The following is a 24,341-nucleotide window of genomic DNA, read 5'->3' as shown; positions in this document are numbered from 1 at the left end:
ATTTTAAAACAATTTTCTAGAAAGGAAAAATTGACAATTTAACAAAAAAAAAAAATAAATAATAATCTGATAATGGTAACTTAGATAAGAAAATCAGAAGAAGAAATAAAGAAATTGAATATGTTAGAAATGATGAACATTAATGATATTTTCAGAATGTATCAAGTACCAAATTACACTCAGACTGTGTCAATGAAATTATCAGAGGTTCTGGCTGATATAGGTATTGATGAGAGAATTATACTGAAGACGAGAAGAACATGGCTTCTGAGAGAATCACTATGGAGCATAAATCACCAACTACTTGATGAGAATGGTATGTTAACACACATTTTTGGGAGTCAATCAGAAGGTACAACTACATTAGAAATGCAATCAGACATAGATCAACTTTTATACAGTAAAATATCTACTGTGATACAAGACTGGAGTGACTGGATACCTGGTGTACGTAATCTCTTGATGATTCAAGATAATTCTGTATCTCCTGGGTATTGTTTACTTCATTGTCTGAGAAATGATGTACCTCTTTCTGCTAATGATGATACTTATCAATTCGTCTTCAAAGACAGAACAGGAAAATTGTTTTTAAAGAATTCTTTAGCATCTTTTATCTTTAATGCCTGTGAAATACATGGGCCAGCAAATGTAGATCAAGGACAACCAGGCTACTGTGATAGAGATGAAGTGTTTGCTCTACATTGTACCACATGGCCGCAACAAGCTAGACAATGGTTGGATCAACAAGATGAAGGTCAATGGCCATCTGCTGAAATGAAACAATATTGCAGCAGAAGTGGATGCTTTGTTGTTGGTGTTGGATGTAGAGGCAGTAAACATGAGCAACTTGAATGGAGAATATCAACATCTTTAGCAGAAAGGTGTTTAATGTTCAACCTGAATATTACACAGATTCGCTGTTATGTCCTAATGAAAATGATTTTAAAAACATATATTACTCCATTCTTTCAAGATGTGATATCCAGTTACATGTGTAAAACTGTAGTCTTCCACTGTATTGCTAATACACATTCTAACATCTGGAGAAAAAATAACTTCCTTCCTTGTCTAACACAGTGTTTATATCTCCTTTACACCAATATCATTAATGAAAATTGTCCACATTTTATCATACCTGGGAACAATTTAATGAGGGGAAAAATTTCACCTGCAGTCAAACCATATATCCTGGAAATACTCAACAATATTATCAACAGTAAAGGACTGGCACTACTTGGGATTAAATGTGATTCTCTAGGTTCCAGGCTTCATGCCAAGTTTAATAATTTATGTCCAATCAAGACAAGTGACTTTATTTCAGGAGATCTATTATTTAATCTGGCTGCCGAAATATCTGACACACTAATAAATACTTTTAATCTTCTCAAGGACAGTAGTCCTTATGAGGCTGTAGAAAAATTAAAGAACTATATATCAAAAGCACTCTACATTCAATATGAAGGATTGGATAAGACAGCCAATCTTCTTCTGTTACCATGGTATTGTACATCACTTGGATCTGTCCTGGCTTCATGCAACATCTGTCAGTACAACACTGTATCAGCCGATGCCCTCAAACTCATCTCACTTGGTCTGTATACAGATGTTGCATCAAGTAAACTTAAACTAGCTTCAATCTTATACTGCGTTCAAAAAATACAAAAAGCTGACCTAGTACTCAGTGAAATTGAAAGTAGATATGATCTTAAAATTGTTGAGCCTATCTGTAGTTGTCATCGATTTAAGAAGGAATTATTTAGACAAGACTTTTTCCAATTATGTGACAATTATAATGAAGAAGCCTTACAGTATACAACAGCATCATGTGTAAGATTTCTGCAGTGTGAAATTCACTGTGTACCAACTGAACTCAGATATGAATTTTGTAGATCTACAGAAGAGGACAGAATGTTTCGTACAGAAGACGATGAATGGATGGATTGTGCCGTAGTGGATTCCCTCTCTTTCCTCTACTTTCTACAATACAAAGTTTACAGCCATTTAGGGAGACATGATCAGAAACAAGCTGCGCTCTTAAAACTTATCAGGACCATAAAAGGAGAACCAAACCTTGGACATCGGGAAACAGCTCTAAATATTCTTGGAAAGTGCATGGAACAAGAAGGTAGGGCTGGAGACGCTTTACAGTGTTATTCTATGTCACTTAATGTAAGGAGGAAAAACAATGCTGCAAAGGTTCATATGAGTTTACTACTATCTGTACTGATAAATGCAAGGACATAAAAGTTATGATAAAAATGTGGAAATGACAAAAGCAGGACAGTAAAAGAAAGTTGGAATAACTACAAGCTAGAAAGGACAGCAACATTTATACTATTTGAATATAATATTCTTTTTGAAATATGATGTTGAAAAAAGTAACCATTTAAAACTGTAACCAAAGTGTTATGCCAACTCCAGGGTGAGAAGAATTATGAACACCATTCTTTATTTGAATATTCATTTTGAATATTCATATAGTATAGTAAGAACCGATGTGATTTGAAGTACATGCCATACAAAAAGTTCTTTTACCTATTCTAAGCACGGTCTTAACCTTTTACCCCATGAGCATTTTGTGAAAAATGGCCGCTTTCATTGAGAAGCCTCCTGTTACAAGTTCAAACTGCTATGAAACTATGAAAAAAGGTTCAAAACTGATGAAACCTGGCACAACTGTTGACTACACCATAGCCTCTGTAAGAGCATGCTCAATCGTAAATTTCCTGTTACCATGACAACGGGGGATGTCTCAACATTGCCAAAAATCACTATTTTGCATTGTTTTTCCCCCCATCAAAACTGATTTCAAAGTGCTGAAACTTCTCAATGAATTGAGATATAGTAAAAGGCTTTTCAGTGTCGGTTACTAGTTACCCTAACATCAACCTGAGGACATTTTTAGCCTGTCAAATGTCCAAAATTTCCTCCTTGGCTATGAGGGGGACTACTTTCTAAGGTTTACTATATAACATATAAGGAAAATCAATGACCCACACTCCCACCCCGGGCAGGGCCAATTTTGACCCTAGGGCTCTTATTTTTACAAACTTGGTAGACGTTCACTAGAAAATGTTTCCTGCCAAATATCTAAACTTTAGCTAATTGGTTTTTAGGTTTTTTTTTATTTAAAGTTTTTTCTTTCAGTTGCCATGGTTTGCTTTTTTATGGAATTAAATTGTTTGAGCAATTTTAAAAGGTGACCACCAAACGAACATTCCTGTGGAGTTTGGATGAAATTGGCTAAGCAGTTTATATGATGATTTTGCTTAAAGTTAAGTTTACAGATGGACGGATGTCGGATAAATTGTGATCACAAAAGCTCACTTTGTCTGAGCAAAAAAATGTGTATTAAACTGTGATAAGAAAATTGTTGTATATAATTACTGTACTGTAAATACTTTTACTTTTCAACAAACACATTTTTATACTTTTTATTCCATGATGTTAATGCATATTAATGATGTGTATTTTATTCACTTGTGTTAATACCCTAGATATAGTACAACCCCAATGAATATATTGTAGAATTAGACGTAAAACATATTTTCAAGTTTAAAATTAACTGAATGAGAGGGTTGCTTTGAAGCTGTTGACAAGAATTTTGAAAATAATGTAAAATAGTTTAAGAAAAATGTATAAAACAGAAAATAGGTTATTTATAAACAATGCTCTTACAGTGTACATGTACCTTTAACGTAAGTGGCGTTTGAATTGATTGTAACAATGTTACATCAGGATTAATAAAACTCTTATATTACCAACAAGCAAATTCGTTGAACTTATATCCCTTGCCATCACTGGTTATTACTAACACAACAACTGAAGACGTAAGGCTTTATTTATATATATTTATCATGTTGTAAACAGTAATATTCTTTGTACATGAAAAATATTCAGGAAAATAACAGAGCCATAACTCTTAAATAGTTATATATCTAATGAGATGTAAATTGCCTTTTTGTATCAATGGTTCCCATAGAGTTTTATTAAAATCAGTACAGCAGTTGCAGAGAAATAGCAATATTGCTCTATATGCACGCTACAAAACTTACCAAGGGCCATAATTCTGTAATGAAGGGTCTGGTCTGAACAAGGCAACAAAATATGCATATCTCCTCATAGTATTAATGGTTCCCATAAAGTTTCGTTGAATTCCAGCCAGTAATTGCGCAGAAACGATTATCGCTCAATATGCATACTGAATTACTTATCAAGGCCATAACTCTGATTTAAAGTGTCTGACCGGATTAAGGCGACGATATGTGCATCTCCTCTTGGTATTGAAAATCCCATTAAGTTTCATTGAATTCCAGCCAGTAGTTGCAGAGAAGTTGCGTGGAAACGATTATTGCTCTATATGCATACTGCATAACTTATCAAGGGCCATAATTCTGAGTTAAAGAGTCTCACCGGAACAAGCCAAAGATATGCGCATCTCCTCTTCATATTGATGATTCCCATAAAGCTTTGTTGTATTCCAGCCAGTAATTGCAGAGAAGTAGCGCGGAAATGATTATTGCTCAATATGCATACTGCCATCACTCTAGGGCCATAACTCTGATTTAAAGTGTCTGACCTAAACAAGGTGACAATATGCGCATCTCCTATTGGTATTGAAGGTTCCAATAAAGTTTCTTTGAATTCCAGCCAGTAGATGCAGAGAAGAAGCGCGGAAAGATTATTGTTCTATATGTATACTGCATAACGAATCAAGGGCCATAACTCTGAGTTAAAGTGTCTGACCGAAACAAGGCGACGATATGCGCATCTATTCTTGGTCTTAAAGGTTCCCATAAAATTTCATTGAATTTCAGCCAGTAGTTGCAGAGAAGTAGCGCAGAAACGATTTTTACTCTATACGCATAATGCATAACTTATCAAGGGCCATAACTCTGAGTTAAAGTGTCTGACCGGAACAAGGCGAACAAAGGGCAATTACTCTTAAATCATGAAGTACGGAGTACCGGTTCTTGTGCACTGCACTTCTCAATGAGATCTATCATCCAATGAAGTTTCAAGTCTATAGCTTTTATAGTTTAGGTGATAGTACTGGACAAAAATAAAATAAGAAAATTATCAAAGGGCAATAACTAAAAAATCGTGGAGTACAGAATACTGTTTTTTGTGCACTGCAATTCATCTCAATAAGATCTATCATCCTATGAAGTTTCCTGTCCATAGCTTTCATACTTTATGAGAAATGACATGGATAAAAATGAATTATGAAAATTAACAAAAAATTAACAAAGGGCAATAACTCAAAAAAATAGAAGTGCAGAGAACCAATTTATTGCTCAAATATTGTTCACTGCACTTAGTCTTAATAAGACATAACATCTTATGCAGTTTCAATTCCTTAGCTTTTTTAGTTTAGGAGAAATGGCCCTGACAAAAATAAAGTATGAAAATTAACAAAGGGCAATAACTCAAAAATTAAGAAGTGCAGAGTACTGCACTTCTTCTTTATAAGATCTATCATCCTATGAAGTTTCAAGTCCATGGCTTTTCTAGTTTAGGGGAAATGGCCTGGACAAAAATAAAGTATGAAAATTAACAAAGGGCAATAACTCAAAAAAAAGTGCAGAGTAATGATTCTTGTGCACTGCACTTCGGGTCATTGAAAGAAGCGTGCATTCAAAGTTAAGAGACAATCCAACGGATAGTGACTGAATTATGCTACGGCCAAGCCGTAGGGGACAATTGATATAAAAAGGTTCCACGTGCCAGAAATTTGAATTTTCCCTCCTGACAAACTTAGAGGTCATACTGGTCATTAAGATTATTATGAAATACATCAATTTCAGCTAACTATTGGGAAAGTAACTTATGTCTTAGGTAATTAAGGATTACATTCTTTGTTCTTACATGTAAAATGGTAAGTATTTGTATATGTTTATGAAAATAAAGTCATTTCATGCTTTGAATCAAGGTAGACAACTCTTATCGGCCATTTTGATGCCAGGATAAAAAAGTAAGTAAATAAATCATTTCTTGAAGTATAAACCTCCTTAGTGTGCCTTATATAGTCCTAGAACCTCTTAATTCCTTTATTTACCGGAAAATTATCGAAACAAATAAAATCAGCAAATATGAATGGCTGAGGCAAGTTCAGAAATCCTGACAGGTCAAGTTCAGGAATCCTGACAGGTAAGTTTTAAGCATTGACTTAACAGTATTACCTCACTTGTCAATTAATTATGCTAGTTTGATATTCAAATTGTCATAAAACATATTTTGTTTTAAACTGATATATTCATTACAAGGTCCTAAAAGTAAATTATTTGATAAATATTCACAGTCCCTTACAATATTATACATGTATTCCATCATCTCTTAAACAAACAAGATTGCATTTGAAAAAATGCTATGCCACCGCATTAATACAACACTAAATAGTAGTGTAGGAACAGATTTTTTTTTGTTTCTATGCAATTTTGAACATTGTCATAATGCATAGATCCCTGACCTATCTAATTCTTAATATCAGATTAGTGGTTAAATCTGTTGTTAACTCAATAAAAGATCAGACTAGGAATATATCAATGCACTCGAGTCTAGTGAATTAGGTGGTGAAGGTCATATTTCACACAGCCTAAATTTCATGACTACATTCAAATGCAACACAGTAAGACACTTTTGTAAAAATGTAGGTCAGCTGAAATCAAAGTTCACTTTACATCCTAATCTGTGCACATGGTTCAAATTTCATAGCTGTACATCAAAGGACAAGCAAGTAGGTCACATCATCAAAATCTAGGTCACCTGATATCAAAGTTCAATTTTACAACTAAAACTGTGCACATGGTCAAAATTTGTTCCCTTGGGCAAGGCAAAATTTTGGACCCAAGGATTTAATTCAAAACAATCTTGATACAGTCCACCAAACAACATTTCAAGTCAAATATCTAAGTTGTAGATTTCTCCCATTCAGAAAACATTTGTTTTATTTTCTGTTTTTACTATGTGTACATAATGAGAATCACTGCCCCGGGGCAGGGCCAATTTTGACACCAGGGGAAAAATTTGAACACCTATAGATGATATTATTAGCTAACATCAAAGCTCTATGCCTTGTATCTTCAGACAAAAATATTTTTTTATTTTTTTACTATATGTACATAATGAAAATCAATGACCCCTGGGGCGGGACCAATTTTGACCCCAGGGCTATAATTTGAACAATCTTTGTAAAAGTTCACTTCACAAAGTCTCATGCCATATATTTAACCTCTAGCCTTTGTCAATTCAGAGAAGAAGATTTTTCAATTCAGAGAAGAAGATTTTTCAAGTTTTTACTCTATACATATAAGGAAAACTATCGCCTCTGGGGCAGGGCAATTTTAACACTAGGGGCATAATTAAAACAACTTTAGTAGAGGACCTATAGATGATATTATATACCAAATATCAAAGCTCTAAGCCTTGTACCTTCAGACAAGAAGGTTTTTTAATTTTTTACTATATGTACATAGTGAAAATCAATGACCCCTGGGGGGGGGGCAGGCCAATTTTGACCCCAGGGCTATAATCTTGCTAGAGGTTCACTACATAATGTTTCATGAAAAATATCTTAACTCTAGCCTTTGTAAATTTAGAGAAGATGATTTTTTAAAGTTTTTACAAAATACATATAAGGAAAACCTATGGCCCCCGGGGCAGGGCTAATTTTGACACTAGAGGCAAAATTTGAACAACTTTGGTAGAGTACCTATAATTGATATCATTTAACAAATATTAAAGCTCTAGGCCTTGTACCTTCAGACAATAAGATTTTTTACTATATGTATATAAAATTATTGAAAATTAATGACCCCCGGGGCGGGGGCAATTTTCACCCCAGGGCTATAATTTGAACAATCTTGCTAGAAGTTCACTTCACAATGTTTCATGCAAAATATCTAACCTCTAGCATTTGTCAATTGCTAGAAGAATTTTTTTTTAAAGTTTTTACTATATACATATAAGAAAACCAATGACCCCCGGGCGGGGCCGATTTTGACCCAGGGCTATAATTTGAACAATTTGGGTAGAGGTCTACCAGACAATGCCTTATGCAAAATATCTAAGCTCTAGGCCGTTTTGGTCTTTACAAGAAGGATTTTAAGTTTTTACTATATGTACATATAGTAAAATCAATGACCCCCGGGACAGGGCCGATTTTGACCCCAGGGCTATAATTTGAACAATCTTAATAGACTTCTACCAGACAATGCCTTATGCAAAATATCTAAGCTCTAGGCCTTTAGGGTCTTTACAGGAAGGTATTTTATGTTTTTACTATATGTATATATAGTGAAAATCAATGACCCCCGGGGCGGGGCCGATTTTGACCCCAGGGCTATAATTTGAACTATCTTGGTAGAGGTCTACCAGACAATACCTTATGCAAAATATCTAAGCTCTAGGCCTTTTGGATCTTTACGAGAAGATTTTTTAAATTTATTCTTATAATTCCTTTTGGTTGCCATGGCAACCAGATTTCTGCATGGAATGAAATTCTTTGAACAACTTTGGAAGCCCTTCACCCAAGGATCAATCTTGCCAAGTTTGGTTGAAATTGGACTAGTGGTTTTTCACAAGAAGATTTTTTAAGTTCGCTATATAATCTATATAACACACACACACACAAACAAACAAACAAACACACACACATACATACACACAGGTGAATCGCTATATGCCACCGCATCGCAGATGCTGCGGTGGCATAAAAAGGGGTCTAGACACTAGAGATGGATAAACAATTAAAGGAAAATCAATCGTTTACTTATCATTTTAAGTCCAACAAAGGAGTGTCAATTAAAAGGAATTTACATGTACTTATTATTGTAGGGACCTGAATTAATGTATGGTATCAATGCATTTATTTCGCTCTGAGTTTTCTGCAAATCATTTCCTTCTGCTGACTCTTCAAACAAACTTCAGGTAAAAAAGTAAATACAAAAGACAATTTCAATGCTATTTTAGTTTTTGATCATCATTTAGCCTGCTGTTGCAACAGATTCTACTCAAGTATGCAATAATCGCAGTCCAAGATCAGCCTGCACATCCATGCTATCTGATCATGATGTCCTCTGTTCGCTATTCATTCAGTACATAGTGATACTATTTTTCTAAAATATGATGATTGTTACAGTCCAGAATGTAAGGTGGACTAGTCCATTTAAGATATTTAGCATCCTTAAAGACTTCTTACTGTCTATATATCGATATTGGGTTGTTTTTTTAACTGACAGACTTATCTATCATAAGATGGAACTGCCTTAATGCTCAGATACATTCCAAGAGAGATGGCTAAGGTTTTTGTCTCACATGGTATCTGTCATGGCCATGTTACCTCATCAGACATTAATATAACCACAAGGAACTAGAAACTTTTAAGGCTAATTTAAGGCAGAAATTCTGCATCATTCCCCTAAAAGAGAAGAGTGGTGACCTAGTGGTTGAAGTGTCTGCCTGTCAACAAAGGGACCATTGGTTTGAGCCCTACTCTGGCCACGACCACGTTTTCTCATATGACACCAGTGCTGGTTAGTTCCTAGAAAGCATACTCAAAAGTGAGTAATATACGTATTATAACTTGTTTCACAATCATACATAAATAAATATGTTTATTGTTTGTTTGTTTTGGGTTTTACGTCTCATCGACACAGTATAGGTCATATCGCGACGTTCCAGCTTTACTGGTGGAGGAAGACCTCAGGTGCCCTTCCGGGCATTATTTCAGGCACGAACGGGCACCTGAGTAGAACCACCGACGTTCCGTAAGCTAGCTGGATAGCTTCCTCACATGAAAGAATCCAAAGTCCCTGTCGGGATTCGAACCCACAGCGGTGAGGGTAAATATGTTTAAAACTAACCCCCAGTCAAATACATGTTATAACCATTTGTTCTCAACAGTGGGTTTTGAACAAAGATTTCTCCCTATTTAGCTCTCTATGACAAAATTTTCCTAAAAGTGAAAAAGTTTGCCAGAATTCATTATCTTTCTCCATGTTTCTGTATTAACAGCACCAATCTTATACTATAGAAACTGCAACACTTCACCATCCTGTAAATCATATAAAGCTGCAAATGTTAAGTACCTAAACTAATTTATAAAGCAAAAAAAATGTGGCACAGATGACAATGCAACTCGTGTCTGTTATTAATTAGGATTTTTTTTGCAATTACTGTGAGAATTAACAGTGCAGGTCAGGCTCTCGCATTGCAGCATGGCCAGCAATTGGTTGAAAAAAGTGCAGGGAAAACCGTAAAATTCAATTGGATGAAAATGGGGTATTTTTTAGTATGAAAACTAATTAGGAAACCAAGAAAATGAAATATTTCATAAGTCTCCGTGATAATTTGTGACTTGGATATTTGCATTTATAAGAAGTGTATGTCAGTCCTGTGATCAGCAGAAAATTTCAATGAAAAAGGTGGGTAATCCTCTTTGAAATCATTTTGCCAAAATTTGGTTGGCTACCCCTATATATAACCGGATCATTTTTATCTGTCAGGCATTTCATTCTGCTAGAAAAATCATCTCTTTAGCATGAAGACTCAATTTAAGGTAGGATTAGGGACCATGTCTTATAATGTAAGTTTACGGGAAAATCAATGTATGTCTGACCTGCAGCAATTAAGTGTGTTAATGCCCGTTAAAGCGAAAGTCTATACAGATTTCATGCCCTTTGTCTATACGAATTTATCTGCCGTAAACCGTCTGACAGAACGATTGTCAGCAAAACATACGGAAAATGGCCGCAAGCCGATGTTTACAACTAGACGAGTATGAAAGGTAATACAGTGTTGGATATCATCTAGGATATGTGAAGTAGATCTAGTAGTGTCCAAAGGGTATGGTTATTTTGTTTTGTTAAAAGGTTTCTTTTCCCACAGACACTTAGAGTATAGACCCCGCCCTTCTCCGCCCTTGAATATAAAAAAGTAAAAGTATTATCTATTACAAGAATAAGTTTTAAATTTTTGCTTATATTAGTATGAGACGGTTAAGTGTCTAACACGTGAACAAGTTTCAACCGAATTTCATAACGTTTTAAAAAAGTCAATTTTTTACCAACGCTTCAATTTCCAGAAGATACCAAGCTTCGAAATGTAAACACAATTGACCTACATATATTTCAGGTATTTATGTTATCGCATGCCATTTATTTCTGGTGTAAATCAGTCTATGCATATATCCCTTTCATAAATAAATGCATGTTATTTTCAGATCGTATCTTTCTTCCAAGCTTTGCACTTTTAATTACATTTTCCTAACCGTGTCACATGCTTCTTTCCGAATTCATGACGACTGGAATGTTTCCCGTAAATTACAGCGGGAAAATCGCTAGGAAAAAGAAATTCAATCGCAACTACTCGGCCCTTTCCGTCAGTCTTCTTGATTTGGTTTCTGTTCTGATTAGGGGAAGTAACCGCTGCTCGGCATGAAAATGAAAGCGCAAAACAGTGCCGAAACTCATTCCAGTCGTCTCACATCAAAGGAAAGCGTACGTTGTTATCTTTATGAAATTATGATATTTTTGGGACTTTTTAAAACGTTGTTAAAATAGCGGAAAACAAGTTTTATGTTCAAGACATGTGACCAGGTCGTAATAATATGCAAAAATATTTGGACGTACGGTTTGCACGATAAAAATACACAAGGTGTATACAAGTGCGGATCAAGGAGGGGAGCCACGCACATAACCCCAAGTGTCTGTGTCTTTTCCCAGAATGGTTCTACAAGATAAAAGCTAACATCTTTCATCTTTGCGGTCACATTTTCAATAAATTCAACAGTCTTTTGTGATAAATTGATATTGATGAATCTCTTACTTGTCAAAATCATGACATAATCATCGTTCATCATAATTCACAGAGGTAAAGGGTCAACTCGGCCCTATACCAACTCGGCACAGGTCAACTCGGCCCTCTATTAAAAACGGGCAGCACGAAATACCCAAATACACCCAAATATTGCCCAAATATACTAAAAATAATGTCCAAATATACTAAAAATAAATGTTTTATAACAAAAAGTGCTATTTTTATTATGAATTACAATATAAACATTCACTTAGATAAAATCAAACATAGCCAAATATACATTTTCCTATCACCATAATTTACCCAAATACAGTATACCCCATTAAAGCTATATTAAATTTTTTTAAAATAATACGATGGACACTTGTATGAAATTTTAACAAAGCTATACCAAAAAAAATAAATGAAGTATATCTTTATCTTAAGTTGCAAGTATATTCATTAATGAACCTACTCAGGCTACTGTAGATAAGCAAGATTATTTTCTTACAACATCTGAACTGCCCATTTCAACGGAATGAATGAACGCCAGACTGTGTCAGACTGTGTATTTACATACATTCGGAACTTTGCCTGTTTCGGACTAAATGCTGTTTTTCTCCCCCTTTATCTGTACTACGCTATTTGTTCATATTAAATCACGTATTTGATTATACTCTTGTGTGTTGATCTACATCCATTTTACTGGCGTGGTGGCAGCGAATTTACGTCCCACGCTCGATAAAGACCTGTGTACGTCATCTCGTAATAGAATTATTACCGTGAACGCAAGTGTATTAAACAAAAACATTGACAATGGCAAATTCTACCCGCGCGCCAAAACAATGGTGCCTTACCAAACATGAAACTGTAAACTCATTTGAAAACTGGAGACAGAACTTAATCTACAGCCTTACTTTAGACAAGAACTTTGCTCCGTTTCTCGTGGCTGGGCTTAAATGGCAGAAAAAGACCAAAACTGCACCCCACAGAGGCTTTGTGAACGACGGTGAGGATGTAGCCGAAGCTGACAGGAAAACCCGTGAGCAAAAGGTCAACATTCTTGAGTTGATGTTAGGACAGATAGCAAATTTTTGTCCAGTAATATCCAGAAACACTATTGTTAAAAACTCTACCTCCGTTGATGATATTTGGCAAACAATCCGCCTCCACTATGGTTTCCAAATTACTGGTGGCCATTTTATTGACTTCGATTCTATCCGATATGATCCTACAGAGAGACCCGAAGATTTGTTCCAACGACTCACCGCATTTATTGAAGATAGCTTGTTACATCAGGATATGGGCATCAAACACCATGACGAACCGATAACCGAAGATGAGGAGCTCTCTCCAACGCTTGAAAATCTAGTTGTCTTAACATGGCTGAGACTGATAAACCCTGACCTACCTAAACTTGTCAAACAGAGATACGGTACTGAGTTACGAGCAAGAACATTAGCCTCTATAAAACCTGAAATTTCGCAAGCACTGGACTCACTTTTAGAAGAGTTGCGTTCAGCAGAGGATGCCAAAACCATGAGAACAACGGTCAGAAAGTTTCCACGACAAAAGCCGCAGTCAAGTCCATCTTGGTCTAAACCCAACCAAAAGTCGTGTCCGCTTTGCAAAGCCGCAGGACGTCCTGATCGCCACTTCCTTAGTAAGTGTACTTATTTGCCGCAACAGGACCGACAGTTTTTGGCAAGGGCCCGCGCTACATGTATTGATGATATTCCTCTTGATGATTCTGAGTTACACGATCCCGAGGAAGAGTTTCGACAAGTGTCGGTATCTACTTACCGTGTTCAAGTTCCACAGTCTCCTTATCTTGACACTTACTGTGGCCATATTCCGATTCGTTTAACTGTTGACAGTGGCGCCACCGGTAATATGATTCGTGCATTAACTGCAACACAACTGAACGCAAAAATCACCGCTAGCTCCCAACCTGCTCACCAAGCCGATGGTTCCTCTCCTTTAAACATTGTAGGGGAAACTAGGATAACATTTACACGCGATGATCTTAACCTGTATTTTGAAGGGTTAGTTGTCGAACAGATACAGATGTTTTGGCCGGTATTCCATTCATGGAGGTAAATGACGTTGCCACACGACCAGCTCGTCGTGAGGTGTCTATTGGAAATGACCACATATTCTACTACGGCTCGCCAAGCACTTCAGCCCCAAATCACGCTATTCGTCGTGCTCACGTCGCACGTGCTCCTTCAACCTCAGTTACGCTGTGGCCCGGAGACTTTATTGATGTTATGTTACCGTCTGACATGCGCTCCACAGACAACATCTTTTCGGTTGAGTCTCATACCAGGGACTCGGACAACAACTCTTGGCCGCAGCCATTTTTGGTTTCAAGCGTTGGTGGAAATTTGCGAATACCGAATTTATCAAACGAACCAATGCTTCTTAAAAAATGAACATTTTTGTCACGTACGCGCTACTTTCTGTCCTGTGGGAAATGAATCTGAATCAAAAGCTCTACCTAATGCAAGCATGAAAAAGTCAACACATTCCGATCAAGTCCGTGTCGACCCAAATAACTTATTGTCAACAGGTATGAGAGATCAGTTTAAATCGCTACTTATAAAGTATGATGACGTCTTCAATCCAAACTTTAAAGGTTATAATGGTGCATTGGGTCCATTGGAAGCGAAGGTGAATATGGGTCCCGTGCAGCCTCCTCAGCGAAAAGGACGATTACCACAATATGCAAAATCTCAGTTATCTAGTCTCCAGGACAAATTTGACGAACTGGAACGTATCGGTGTCTTCAAACGCCCCGAGGAGTTGGGAATCACAGTCGAGTATTTGAATCCGTCCTTTCTTGTAAAGAAACCGAATGGTACTTTTCGACTAGTCACAGCCTTTGCAGATGTTGGTAGATATAGCAAACCTCAACCGTCATTGATGCCTGATGTCGATTCAACTCTCAGGCAAATTGCGCATTGGAAGTATATAATTATTACTGACTTGACTAAATCCTTTTACCAAATTCCACTGTCAAAAGACTCCATGAAGTACTGTGGTGTATCAACTCCGTTCCGTGGCGTAAGAGTTTATGTACGTTCAGCAATGGGAATGCCTGGTTCTGAGACAGCACTTGAAGAACTCACGTGTAGAGTGTTAGGACACCTAGTTCAAGATGGTACTGTTGCTAAAATCGCAGATGATCTGTATTGTGGCGGAAATACACCAGAGGAGTTGCTCACAAATTTCGAACGTGTCTTGGAAGCGCTTCATTCATGCAGCCTCAATTTATCAGCTACTAAGACTATTATCGCACCTAAACAAGCATCAATTCTCGGCTGGATATGGGAACAGGGGAGTATCCGTGCAAGTCCTCATCGTATTTCAACGCTTTCTACATGCCAACCGCCTAAAACTGTCACTGCTATGCGCTCATTCATAGGCGCATACAAAGTGCTTTCTCGGGTCATTAAAAACACATCAGAAATACTATCTCCTTTAGAACAAGTCATAGCTGGAGGTGAATCAAAAGACTCTATTGTTTGGACTGACGACCTAGTAAGTGCGTTTTCTAATGCTCAAATGGCCTTATCTTCCAATCGCTCAATAACACTTCCCCGTCCGTCTGATCAACTATGGATTGTAACGGATGGTGCTTCGAAAAGCAGAGGTCTCGGGGCTACTCTTTACATCAATAGGAAGGATAAGCTTCATGTAGCTGGTTTCTTTAGCGCAAAACTCCGTCAGAACCAGAATCGTTGGTTACCATGTGAAATTGAGGCCTTATCAATCGCTGCCTCAATAAAGCACTTCAGTCCCTACATTATCCAATCGTCCACATCTACATGCATACTTACCGACAGTAAGCCATGCGTTCAAGCCTTTGAAAAGCTTTGCAGAGGGGAGTTTTCATCAAGTCCACGTGTGTCTACATTTCTATCTACCGCAAGTCGCTTTCAAGTTTCAATTCGCCATGTTTCTGGAGCAGCAATCTTACCATCAGATTTCGCTAGCCGAAACGCACCCGAATGTTCGAATCAAAACTGTCAAATTTGTTTGTTTATAAGTCAGCAAGAAGAATCTGTTGTGCGTCATATTACTACTGAGGATGTTCTTAATGGAACCGTTAAATGTCCGTTTACAAGTAAATCGGCTTGGTTATCCATTCAATCAGAGTGTGCTGATCTCCGCCGTACTGTTGCGCATCTTCGCCAAGGTACAAGACTTTCAAAGAAGCTTACAAATGTAAAAGATATAAAGCGATACTTAAACATAGCCTCACTCTCTTGAGATGGACTCATTATTGTTAAAAGGAACCTGCCGTTTATTCCAAGTCAGGAATGTATTGTGGTTCCCCGACAAGTTCTCGACGGTCTTTTGACCTCTATACATATAAAGTTGGGACACCCTTCCGTCAGCCAATTAAAATCCGTCGTACAGAGGTACTTTTGTGCTTTGGATATGGACAAATCATTAGACATGGTCACTAAAGGTTGCCATCAGTGTGCATCCCTGGCAAAGGCACCAAAAATGCGGCATGAGCAAAGCTCCGAAGATTCACCGGAAACTGTTGGATTGGCTTTTGCTGCCGATGTAATGAAGCGGGAACGTCAACTCGTTTTAGTAGTTCGAGAATGTGTTACCTCGTTTACATTCACAAAGTTGCTAGAAAGTGAGCGTCATCATGACTTACGGGATGCTATCATACAATTATTGGCAGAGGTTCACCCGCTGGATGGTCCGTACGCTGTGATTAGAACCGATCCAGCTCCAGGTTTCAAAGCATTGGTAGATGACCAGTTGTTAACACGACACCATATATCAATAGAGTTAGGACGTGCCAAAAACCTCAACAAAAACCCGGTCGCTGAAAAGGCTATACAGGAATTGGAGGGTGAAATTCTTAGAGCAAACTCCCATGAATCTCGCGATAATAACCGCCCGTCTTAACACGCGCATTCGCAAACGAGGCTTATCTTCCAGAGAAATGTGGATGCAAAGAGATCAGTTCTCAAATAGACAAATTCCTGTAGAAGATCAAAAATTAATATCATCTCAACAAATTCAAAGATCGACAAATCATGTACAAAGTGAAAAAGCAAAATGCCCTTCAAATCAAACTCCGGTTACTCCTGATTTAAAAGTAGGCGATATTGTTTATCTTCGAAAAGACCTCAACAAAACAAATGCTCGAGAAAGATACATTGTAGTGACCTTGGAGTTTCCATGATGTAATATTCGTAAAGTTATAGGTAACCAGGTCAGGAACAATTCCTATCGTGTTAAGTGTTCCGATTGCTTCAAAGTAACGACACATTTCAAAGCTTCTACGAAAGAATCCCCGATTGAGTTCGACTCTGACGAAGAGAGCGAAAGGAATAAGCAAGAGATGCTTCACGTTCCGCCCGCCACACCAGATATCCCTTTGGAAATATCGATTCCACCTCCGAAACCTATTATCAGTTCAAATGACTATGATCCAGAATTGGTTACGTATGATTCTCAGGAGGGAAATATTGACAATGGCTCTGATTCGGAAACTAATACTGATGTTCCACATTTTGCGGAGTCCAATGTATCTAGTCGCCCGTCTCGAAAGCGGTGCCTACCTAAGAAGTTAAATGACTATGTTCTGTACTAGAGTGATTTGCACATTTTGGGGCATAATAATCCCCAAAAACCCCTGTGACTGTTGTAGTATTAATCAAACCTAGATTCACTTAAGTGCAGGGGCATAATAATCCCCTTAAAACCGGAGGGCAGTCTACCCTATGATGGTTTTACATTTTGGAGGAAAAGGAAAGTGGAAGCGCCAGACTGTGTCAGACTGTGTATTTACATACATTCGGAACTTTGCCTGTTTCGGACTAAATGCTGTTTTTCTCTCCCTTTATCTGTACTACGCCATTTGTTCATATTAAATCACGTATTTGATTATACTCTTGTGTGTTGATCTACATCCATTTTACTGGCGGAAAGTTATTAGCACATAAGTCATACTATGTTATAAATTTTAATTAATTTTCTCATTATAATCTGTAGTAGCACTAGTAGGAAAAACGTACATAAATTCTTCCATCTCTACAAATTCACATACAAATTGGTACTTTCATTTATAAAACTTTTCAATAATTTTGAGTAGAGGTCTGTTTCTGTGAAAATGTTAAACAATGAAAGTTATGATGAAAACATATAAAACGTAATAAAAGTAATCATTACCAGTAATATATAATTATGGGCCGGGTTGACCCGTGCCGAGATGGAATAGGGCCGAGCTAACTCGGGGGGGGGGGGGGCCGAGTACGTTTTAGGGCCAAGCTGACCCTGATTCTTCACAGATGGGGTTCAGTTAGAGTTACTTCCCTTAGTTTCTAATATGCAATTTGCAGTTAAATCAAAAGTGTTAGTCGCATTTAATGATTGATTTGACATAAAATTGTTTAATCTTGTTATTCATTTAATTAATTTACCACAATATATAAAAAATGAAAATAGAAAAAAAATGGATTTTTGGTATATTATTATGAATTACGGACATGGCGGACCGTACTAGGGCGGACCGTATGTTTGGATGGGGCGGAACATATTTTGGGACAGGGCGGACCCTGACTCGAGACGATGGAGGACCATGATTTAATGTAATAAAAATATTTAGATAGTGTCGTTTCTTTTTCTTCTTTTAATATCATTATAAACATATACATACATTAATGCTGTGTATTAATTTATAATAAATTTGTTTTATGAAATTATTAATAACGCATCAAGTTGAACATTATGCAGGTGATAATTGACCAATTATTGAGATATAACATTGTCATTGTTCGTTAAATTTGACATACAGCAGATATAAATAATAAGAGGGTAAAACTTCATTTAACAACACATAAAGAACGGGTTGTTATTCACGTCTGACATTTAAAACACAATACAACACAATAGCGTAAAATGATGATGAGTGACAATACAAAAATGAACACAAAAGGTAGACAAAATTTACATCGTTCACAGAAAAGATGACTTACTTATTTTAGAGATTATATTGACAAAGTCAGACAAACATATATGCATGTACAACACTTAAATACAGCATACATTTTAACAAATATTCATATACATGTATAGTATACACATAATATTATGCACAATTACTCAGGGCCATTAAGGCTTGCGCACCTATCCAGAATTTTTTTTTTTGGTGGAAAGTGTCTTGTTGGAATATTATATCCATAATGTCATCCTTTTTGACTGTTTTCTCCTGGTTGACTTCCTTCAATTTTGATTTCTTTGACAAGTTAGTTTACATCATAAACTTTAAGATGCTGTCTGTTTAGCGAATTGGTATAAATTGTATATAAACTATTCTTGGTTGTCCTATAGTAAGGAATTAACTAATATAAATAATCATTTTTCCTTTATACAACTTAAATGTAATGAATGGTTTATATAAAAATATTACAATTAAGGTAATTTTGTCAAGTTTATTAACATCAGTGCAGAAGGAAAATATGTTTTACTTATAAGATTTTTTCAATCCATTCCCACTATCTTACGCTACCGATTTTATACTTGTAATTGCAAGGGTACTGTAAATGTTAATAAGTATTCACTGCAATATACATTGTATATAATAGTATAAAGTTATATTAATTTATTTTTTTTAACAATGTTTTGTTTATGATAACATTGATATAAAAAGATAAAATAAATAAATAAATGAAATAGGCTAGCAGTATTAAATTTGAAATTAATCACGGTCCGCCTTGTCTCGAGTCATGGTCCGCTCTGTCCCAAGATATGGTCTGCCCTGTCCAAACATACGGTCCGCCCTGTCTCATGGTCCACCCTGTCCTACGACCATTATGTTATATCTTGTTCAATACTGTGTGGTGCCAAAACAAGATGTTTGCATGGGACATTACAGATTGTTACCTTCTGATGCCACATAAGGCAATATAGTTAATAAATCATATGAGCTATAATAGATTACATTATACACACATATTTTTATTACATTATTTTAAATAATTGTATTAATCAATCATATGTACAGAATGCCAAACTAAATTATCTGTAAATAAATTTGTACTGTTTTCAGAGAGATATATGTAGATCAAACCCATCAAATAAGCCAACACCATGTCTACAAGGTCATACCTCTAGAACCTCTGACACCTGTACAGCTGAGGACAAATCTAAAAGTTTGTATTCATATTAAATGTATTCGAACTTGAGATTATTTGAATAACTGGAAGACCATTATGCGTTGCAAGTCTATGTTTGCAGCAGTGCTAGACTTGGCTGAGGTTGTGCATGCAATTTTAAAGTCCATATTTTAAGTGACAATCATTTTTAGCTTGAATGAAAAGCTATTGTACTCCCCCAGCGAACTGTGTCTCTGTTTCATTCATATATGAAATGAGAAGTTGTTTATTTTAATGTAAATATGTATTATCTACTTACTATTGAAGTATTATAGCATTTATCTCCCATGTGTTGCAGGTGGACAGAGGGATAGTATGACTGCTTCAGTGAAAATAGGGCGCTCAGGTTCTAACAAGGTATACTAATGTTTATATATGTAATGGATTGTTCAGATTTGATACTAAATTAATATTATACTCGTACATATTGTCATGTATATCAGTGAATATGACTTGATAGAATTACAATAATTGTTTTAACAATACAGTCAGAAATATTTAAAAAAAACATTGAAAATATGAAGAAGTCTACATTTTCATGACTTTAATTATGCCCCCGCTATGTAATGGCCGGGGCATATAGTGTTACCCTGTTCCATCATTCTGTCCTTCCGTCATTCCGTCCTTCCGTCATTCTGTCATTCCGTCATCATCAGTTTCCGTTCATTATCTTAAGAACGGTTGCACACATTCAACTCAAATTATACATATGGATATGTCATGAGAAAATACAGGTCAAGTTCGAATTTGGTCATGGTTTGATGATTTTTGGCAGAGTTATGCCCCTTTTACTTTGAAAATAATATGAAATTTTTAGTTTCCGTTCATTATCTCCCCAACGATACAACACATTCAACTCCAACTTTATATATGGATATCTCATGAGAAAATACAGGTCAAGTTCGAATTTGGTCATGGTTTGATGATTTTTGGCAGAGTTATGCCACTTTTACTTTGAAAACAATATGAAATTTTCAGTTTCCGTTCATTATCTCCCCAACAGTACAACGCATTCAACTCAAACTTGACATATGGATACGTCAAAGGAATGCGCAGGTCAAGTTAAAATTTGGTCATGGTTCAATAATTTTTGGCAGAGTAAAGACCCTTTCACTTTGAAAATAATATGAAATTTACAGTTTCTGTTCATTATCTACCCAACAGTCTTACATAATCAACTAAAATTTGACATATGGATATGTCAAAGGAATGGGCAGGTCAAGTTGAAATTTGGTCATGGTTTGATGATTTTTTGGCAGAGTTATGTCCCGTTCACTTTGAAAATAATATAGATACATCTTAGGAATAAGCAGTTTAAGTTTGAATTTGGTTGTGGTTCAATGATTTTGGACAAACTTATCTTTCCTGAATGGTGGAAAAATTTTGAACTTTCAGTTTCAGCACTCATACTTTTGTGGAAATGTATGTAGCCATTATTTTGGCTACAAATATGCAATATGCTATTTTTAAAAGGTTAAGACTGAATAATTTCAGTGCCTTAAACATTGTATGAAAATGGTGTGTAAGTTTTAAGGGCTTTGAACTTAAAATGAAAAAAAAAATTTGTGCAAACAAATTTGGAACTAAATATTATAACATCTGAAATTTTGGCTGCTTGCGGGGGCATCCGTGGCATGATGACACATTTCTAGTTTAATATTCAATTTGAACAATGGAATTAGTCACAAGTCTCTGCTCTTGGGGTGGCTGAATGCTTTTTGTGCAGATGACCTCCTGGTCCTTAATATTTTCTTTGGTGCCATGTATTGCATTTATATATGAGATTAACTAATATTAAAATAATGTAGAGCAAGTTAACATTTACTAGTATACCTGGTAAACTGTAGATGATATAATCTTGCTCAGGGCAAGTATTTACAGCTACTGTGATATGACTGAATTATTGTTGGAAGCAGCATAAAACCCTTTACCCACAATAAATTGTTTAAACAATATTTTTCTCTTCCATTCAAGCGTAGAAGAGCAGTGCAACTCAGAGGTACTCCTGAAAGAGTCTTAATGTGCAATTTTACAAGATGTAATTCTAGACTGTAATACAGCCAGGCTAAAGACTACTGTACACAATTTCTTAACAAATCCAAGAACAAACCTGTGTTACAGGGTATTCAACTAAGTTAGTATGTATTTTTCCTTAACTTTATACAACATATAGCATAAACTCTGAAAACTTTTTTTTAAAGGTTGAATTATTTATCTTACTAACCACCTTCAGAATGTCAGAACTTAGAAACATTATTAGATGTGTAGACTCAGTCATCCTGCCACCTCAGTGAGGTCCCTGTTCAGTGGAAAAAATTTTGAGGCATACTAGTATTTAACTTAAAAGACAAAAATAAATAGCATTTCACATATTTATTATTTCAACAGAACCTTCCCTGAAAATGCTTTCCTAAAATATCTCAAGGGGATTTTTTATTGAGATTATTGGAAAATGGGACATGTACATGTAATAGGAATTTTCCCTTGTACATGTAATAATCATAATGCTCATACAGTGAGAGAGAAAAATCATTAAAGTATTTTTAAGTTCTGTGATACTGATACTTAGGCACTGGAGTAGATAATTCACCCGATTGGCAATTGAAGGGATAAAGACTGACAAGTACCGTAAATAAATATCACATTTTGCCATTCCCCTGGGTGGTCTTTACTTACAGGTTTGACTGTACATTAAATCTAAACATATCAAAACACTACATACTTCAGCTTGGGAAGAAAGCCTTAACCAAAATTGTTCACTTAGTGCCAGAATTTAAGTTTAAAATTTGTGCATTTATTGAAGTGAACACAATTTTGGTAGAAACAAAGGAATAGCTGTATGGTGATTCTCTCAATGTTATAAATGTTGCTTTCAATGCAGAGTTAAGTAAACTTTTGTCATTTTTTACAGGTGAATCAAAGAAAACCGAACTACAAACAAGAAAGGGTCGATTGAATGGAGTGACATTTTTACCCTGAAGAGTCCTACCTGTATTATGTTAAAGAGAATCTAGTCGTTTGTGCCACGGCACAAAAATTATCAGACACATAAATAACATTCAAGTAGCTATGCATTTACATGGAGGATATGACATGATTGTATTTTCTTATTGAATTTATCATACAAGCTGAATAAAAAAAATATGCTCAGTTGAATATAAAAAATAAAATGCGAGGCTATACTGAGCATTTTAAGAATTTATTCAACGTATTTAATAAATGCAATGTGGAAAGTCAAAACATTAAAAATTATTCTTTCTTTTACTATATTAACAAGCCAACTTAATCAACACTTCCAATTCTTTAAACGACATCGACGTCAAAGCTTTATGACACTAGTGTATTATAATTTTTAAGTAATGGTTTTATTACAATCCTGTGATGTCAAACATATGATAATGTTCTATTAGCATTAATTGTAGACTTGTTGAACATTTGTTTTAACAAACTCTATGAAATACTGGTTAAACCCTTATAGTGCTGGAAACAAACGTTTCAGGCCATGTTGACCAGTGTAGACCAGATCTGGTTTGAGGTCACAGGATTGTAATAAAAATTATAATACACTAGTATAATAAATCTTTGACATCGATGTCGTTTAAAGAATTGGAAGTGTTGATTAAGTTGGCTTGTTAGTATAGTAAAAGAAAGAATAATTTTTAATGTTTTGACAGGAAAATCTAACATGTTATAAAAGAATGTTACATTTGTGACTTTAATCTTATATCTATTGCTTTGTCCACTATCCTTTGCCATCATCCACTATACTCAAAATTTTGTGAAGTTTTTTAATATATTTTTTTCCCATATTCCTATTACAGTAATTTTTTACATTTCTCTTTTCTCTATCATTCTTACTTTTTGCATTTAATATTTTCCAAGTGGTAAATAAAACCAATAAAATTTCACAATTATTTCATATATTTTATTTACTTGTCTATTTCATGCAATTAGGCTAAAAATGTAGAAAAAAGTAATTTTTGAAACAAAAATCAGGTTAGACCAGTGTTGCTTCAGACACCAACATGTTAACTTGTCAATGTAGTATATACACAAACATACTGGGAGAAGAAACAGAAGTTTGGCACAATGAAAGTACAAAATGTTTTTCCTCATTGTTATGAATAGTTACAGTGTACAGGTTTAAATTACTTTTTTGGGTGATGTTCTTTTCTGTGGAGGGACCAGGTGCTGCTTCACAATTGTTTTTTTTTCTCATTAATATCATTATATGTAATTTCCATTTTTGGCTTTTCACTTGATATATTGCTGTCCTGTGTGAGCATCTATTAGCAATACATGTATCAACGACTGTCATGAGTTACTTGTAAACCATAAAGTACAAAATAAAACTAT

The 24,341-nt window shown here is 35.6% G+C and overlaps 2 protein-coding genes and 1 long non-coding RNA gene across 3 annotated transcripts in view; 2 read left to right on the top strand and 1 right to left on the bottom strand.

Annotated features, from left to right (window-relative positions):
• The window catches only part of LOC132716375 (uncharacterized), a 5,456-nt gene extending 1,738 nt beyond the window's left edge, over nt 1-3,718 (top strand). Inside the window, exon 2 of the mRNA XM_060699640.1 lies at nt 156-3,718. Within this exon, the coding sequence (XP_060555623.1) occupies nt 157-2,244 (2,088 nt within the window). The 5' untranslated portion in view covers nt 156 and the 3' untranslated portion in view covers nt 2,245-3,718. The remainder of the gene's footprint in view (nt 1-155) is intronic.
• Nucleotides 1-11,297, bottom strand: part of LOC132716378 (COMM domain-containing protein 6-like) — a 20,259-nt gene extending 8,962 nt beyond the window's left edge. The window contains exon 1 of the transcript XR_009623798.1: nt 11,066-11,297. The gene's annotated coding sequence lies outside the window, so the exon portion shown is untranslated. The remainder of the gene's footprint in view (nt 1-11,065) is intronic.
• LOC132716379 (uncharacterized) lies at nt 10,730-24,341 on the top strand. Its single transcript, XR_009623799.1, has 5 exons — nt 10,730-10,845; nt 19,880-19,982; nt 20,284-20,342; nt 21,960-22,119; nt 22,897-24,341. It is a non-coding gene; the product is annotated as an uncharacterized LOC132716379 (long non-coding RNA).

The sequence above is a fragment of the Ruditapes philippinarum genome, unplaced genomic scaffold, assembly GCF_026571515.1.
Source record: "Ruditapes philippinarum isolate M1 unplaced genomic scaffold, ASM2657151v2 ctg3882_1_1_1_1, whole genome shotgun sequence".
Classification (NCBI taxonomy): Eukaryota; Metazoa; Mollusca; class Bivalvia; order Venerida; family Veneridae; genus Ruditapes; species Ruditapes philippinarum.
This window is presented reverse-complemented; position numbering and strand designations above follow the sequence as displayed.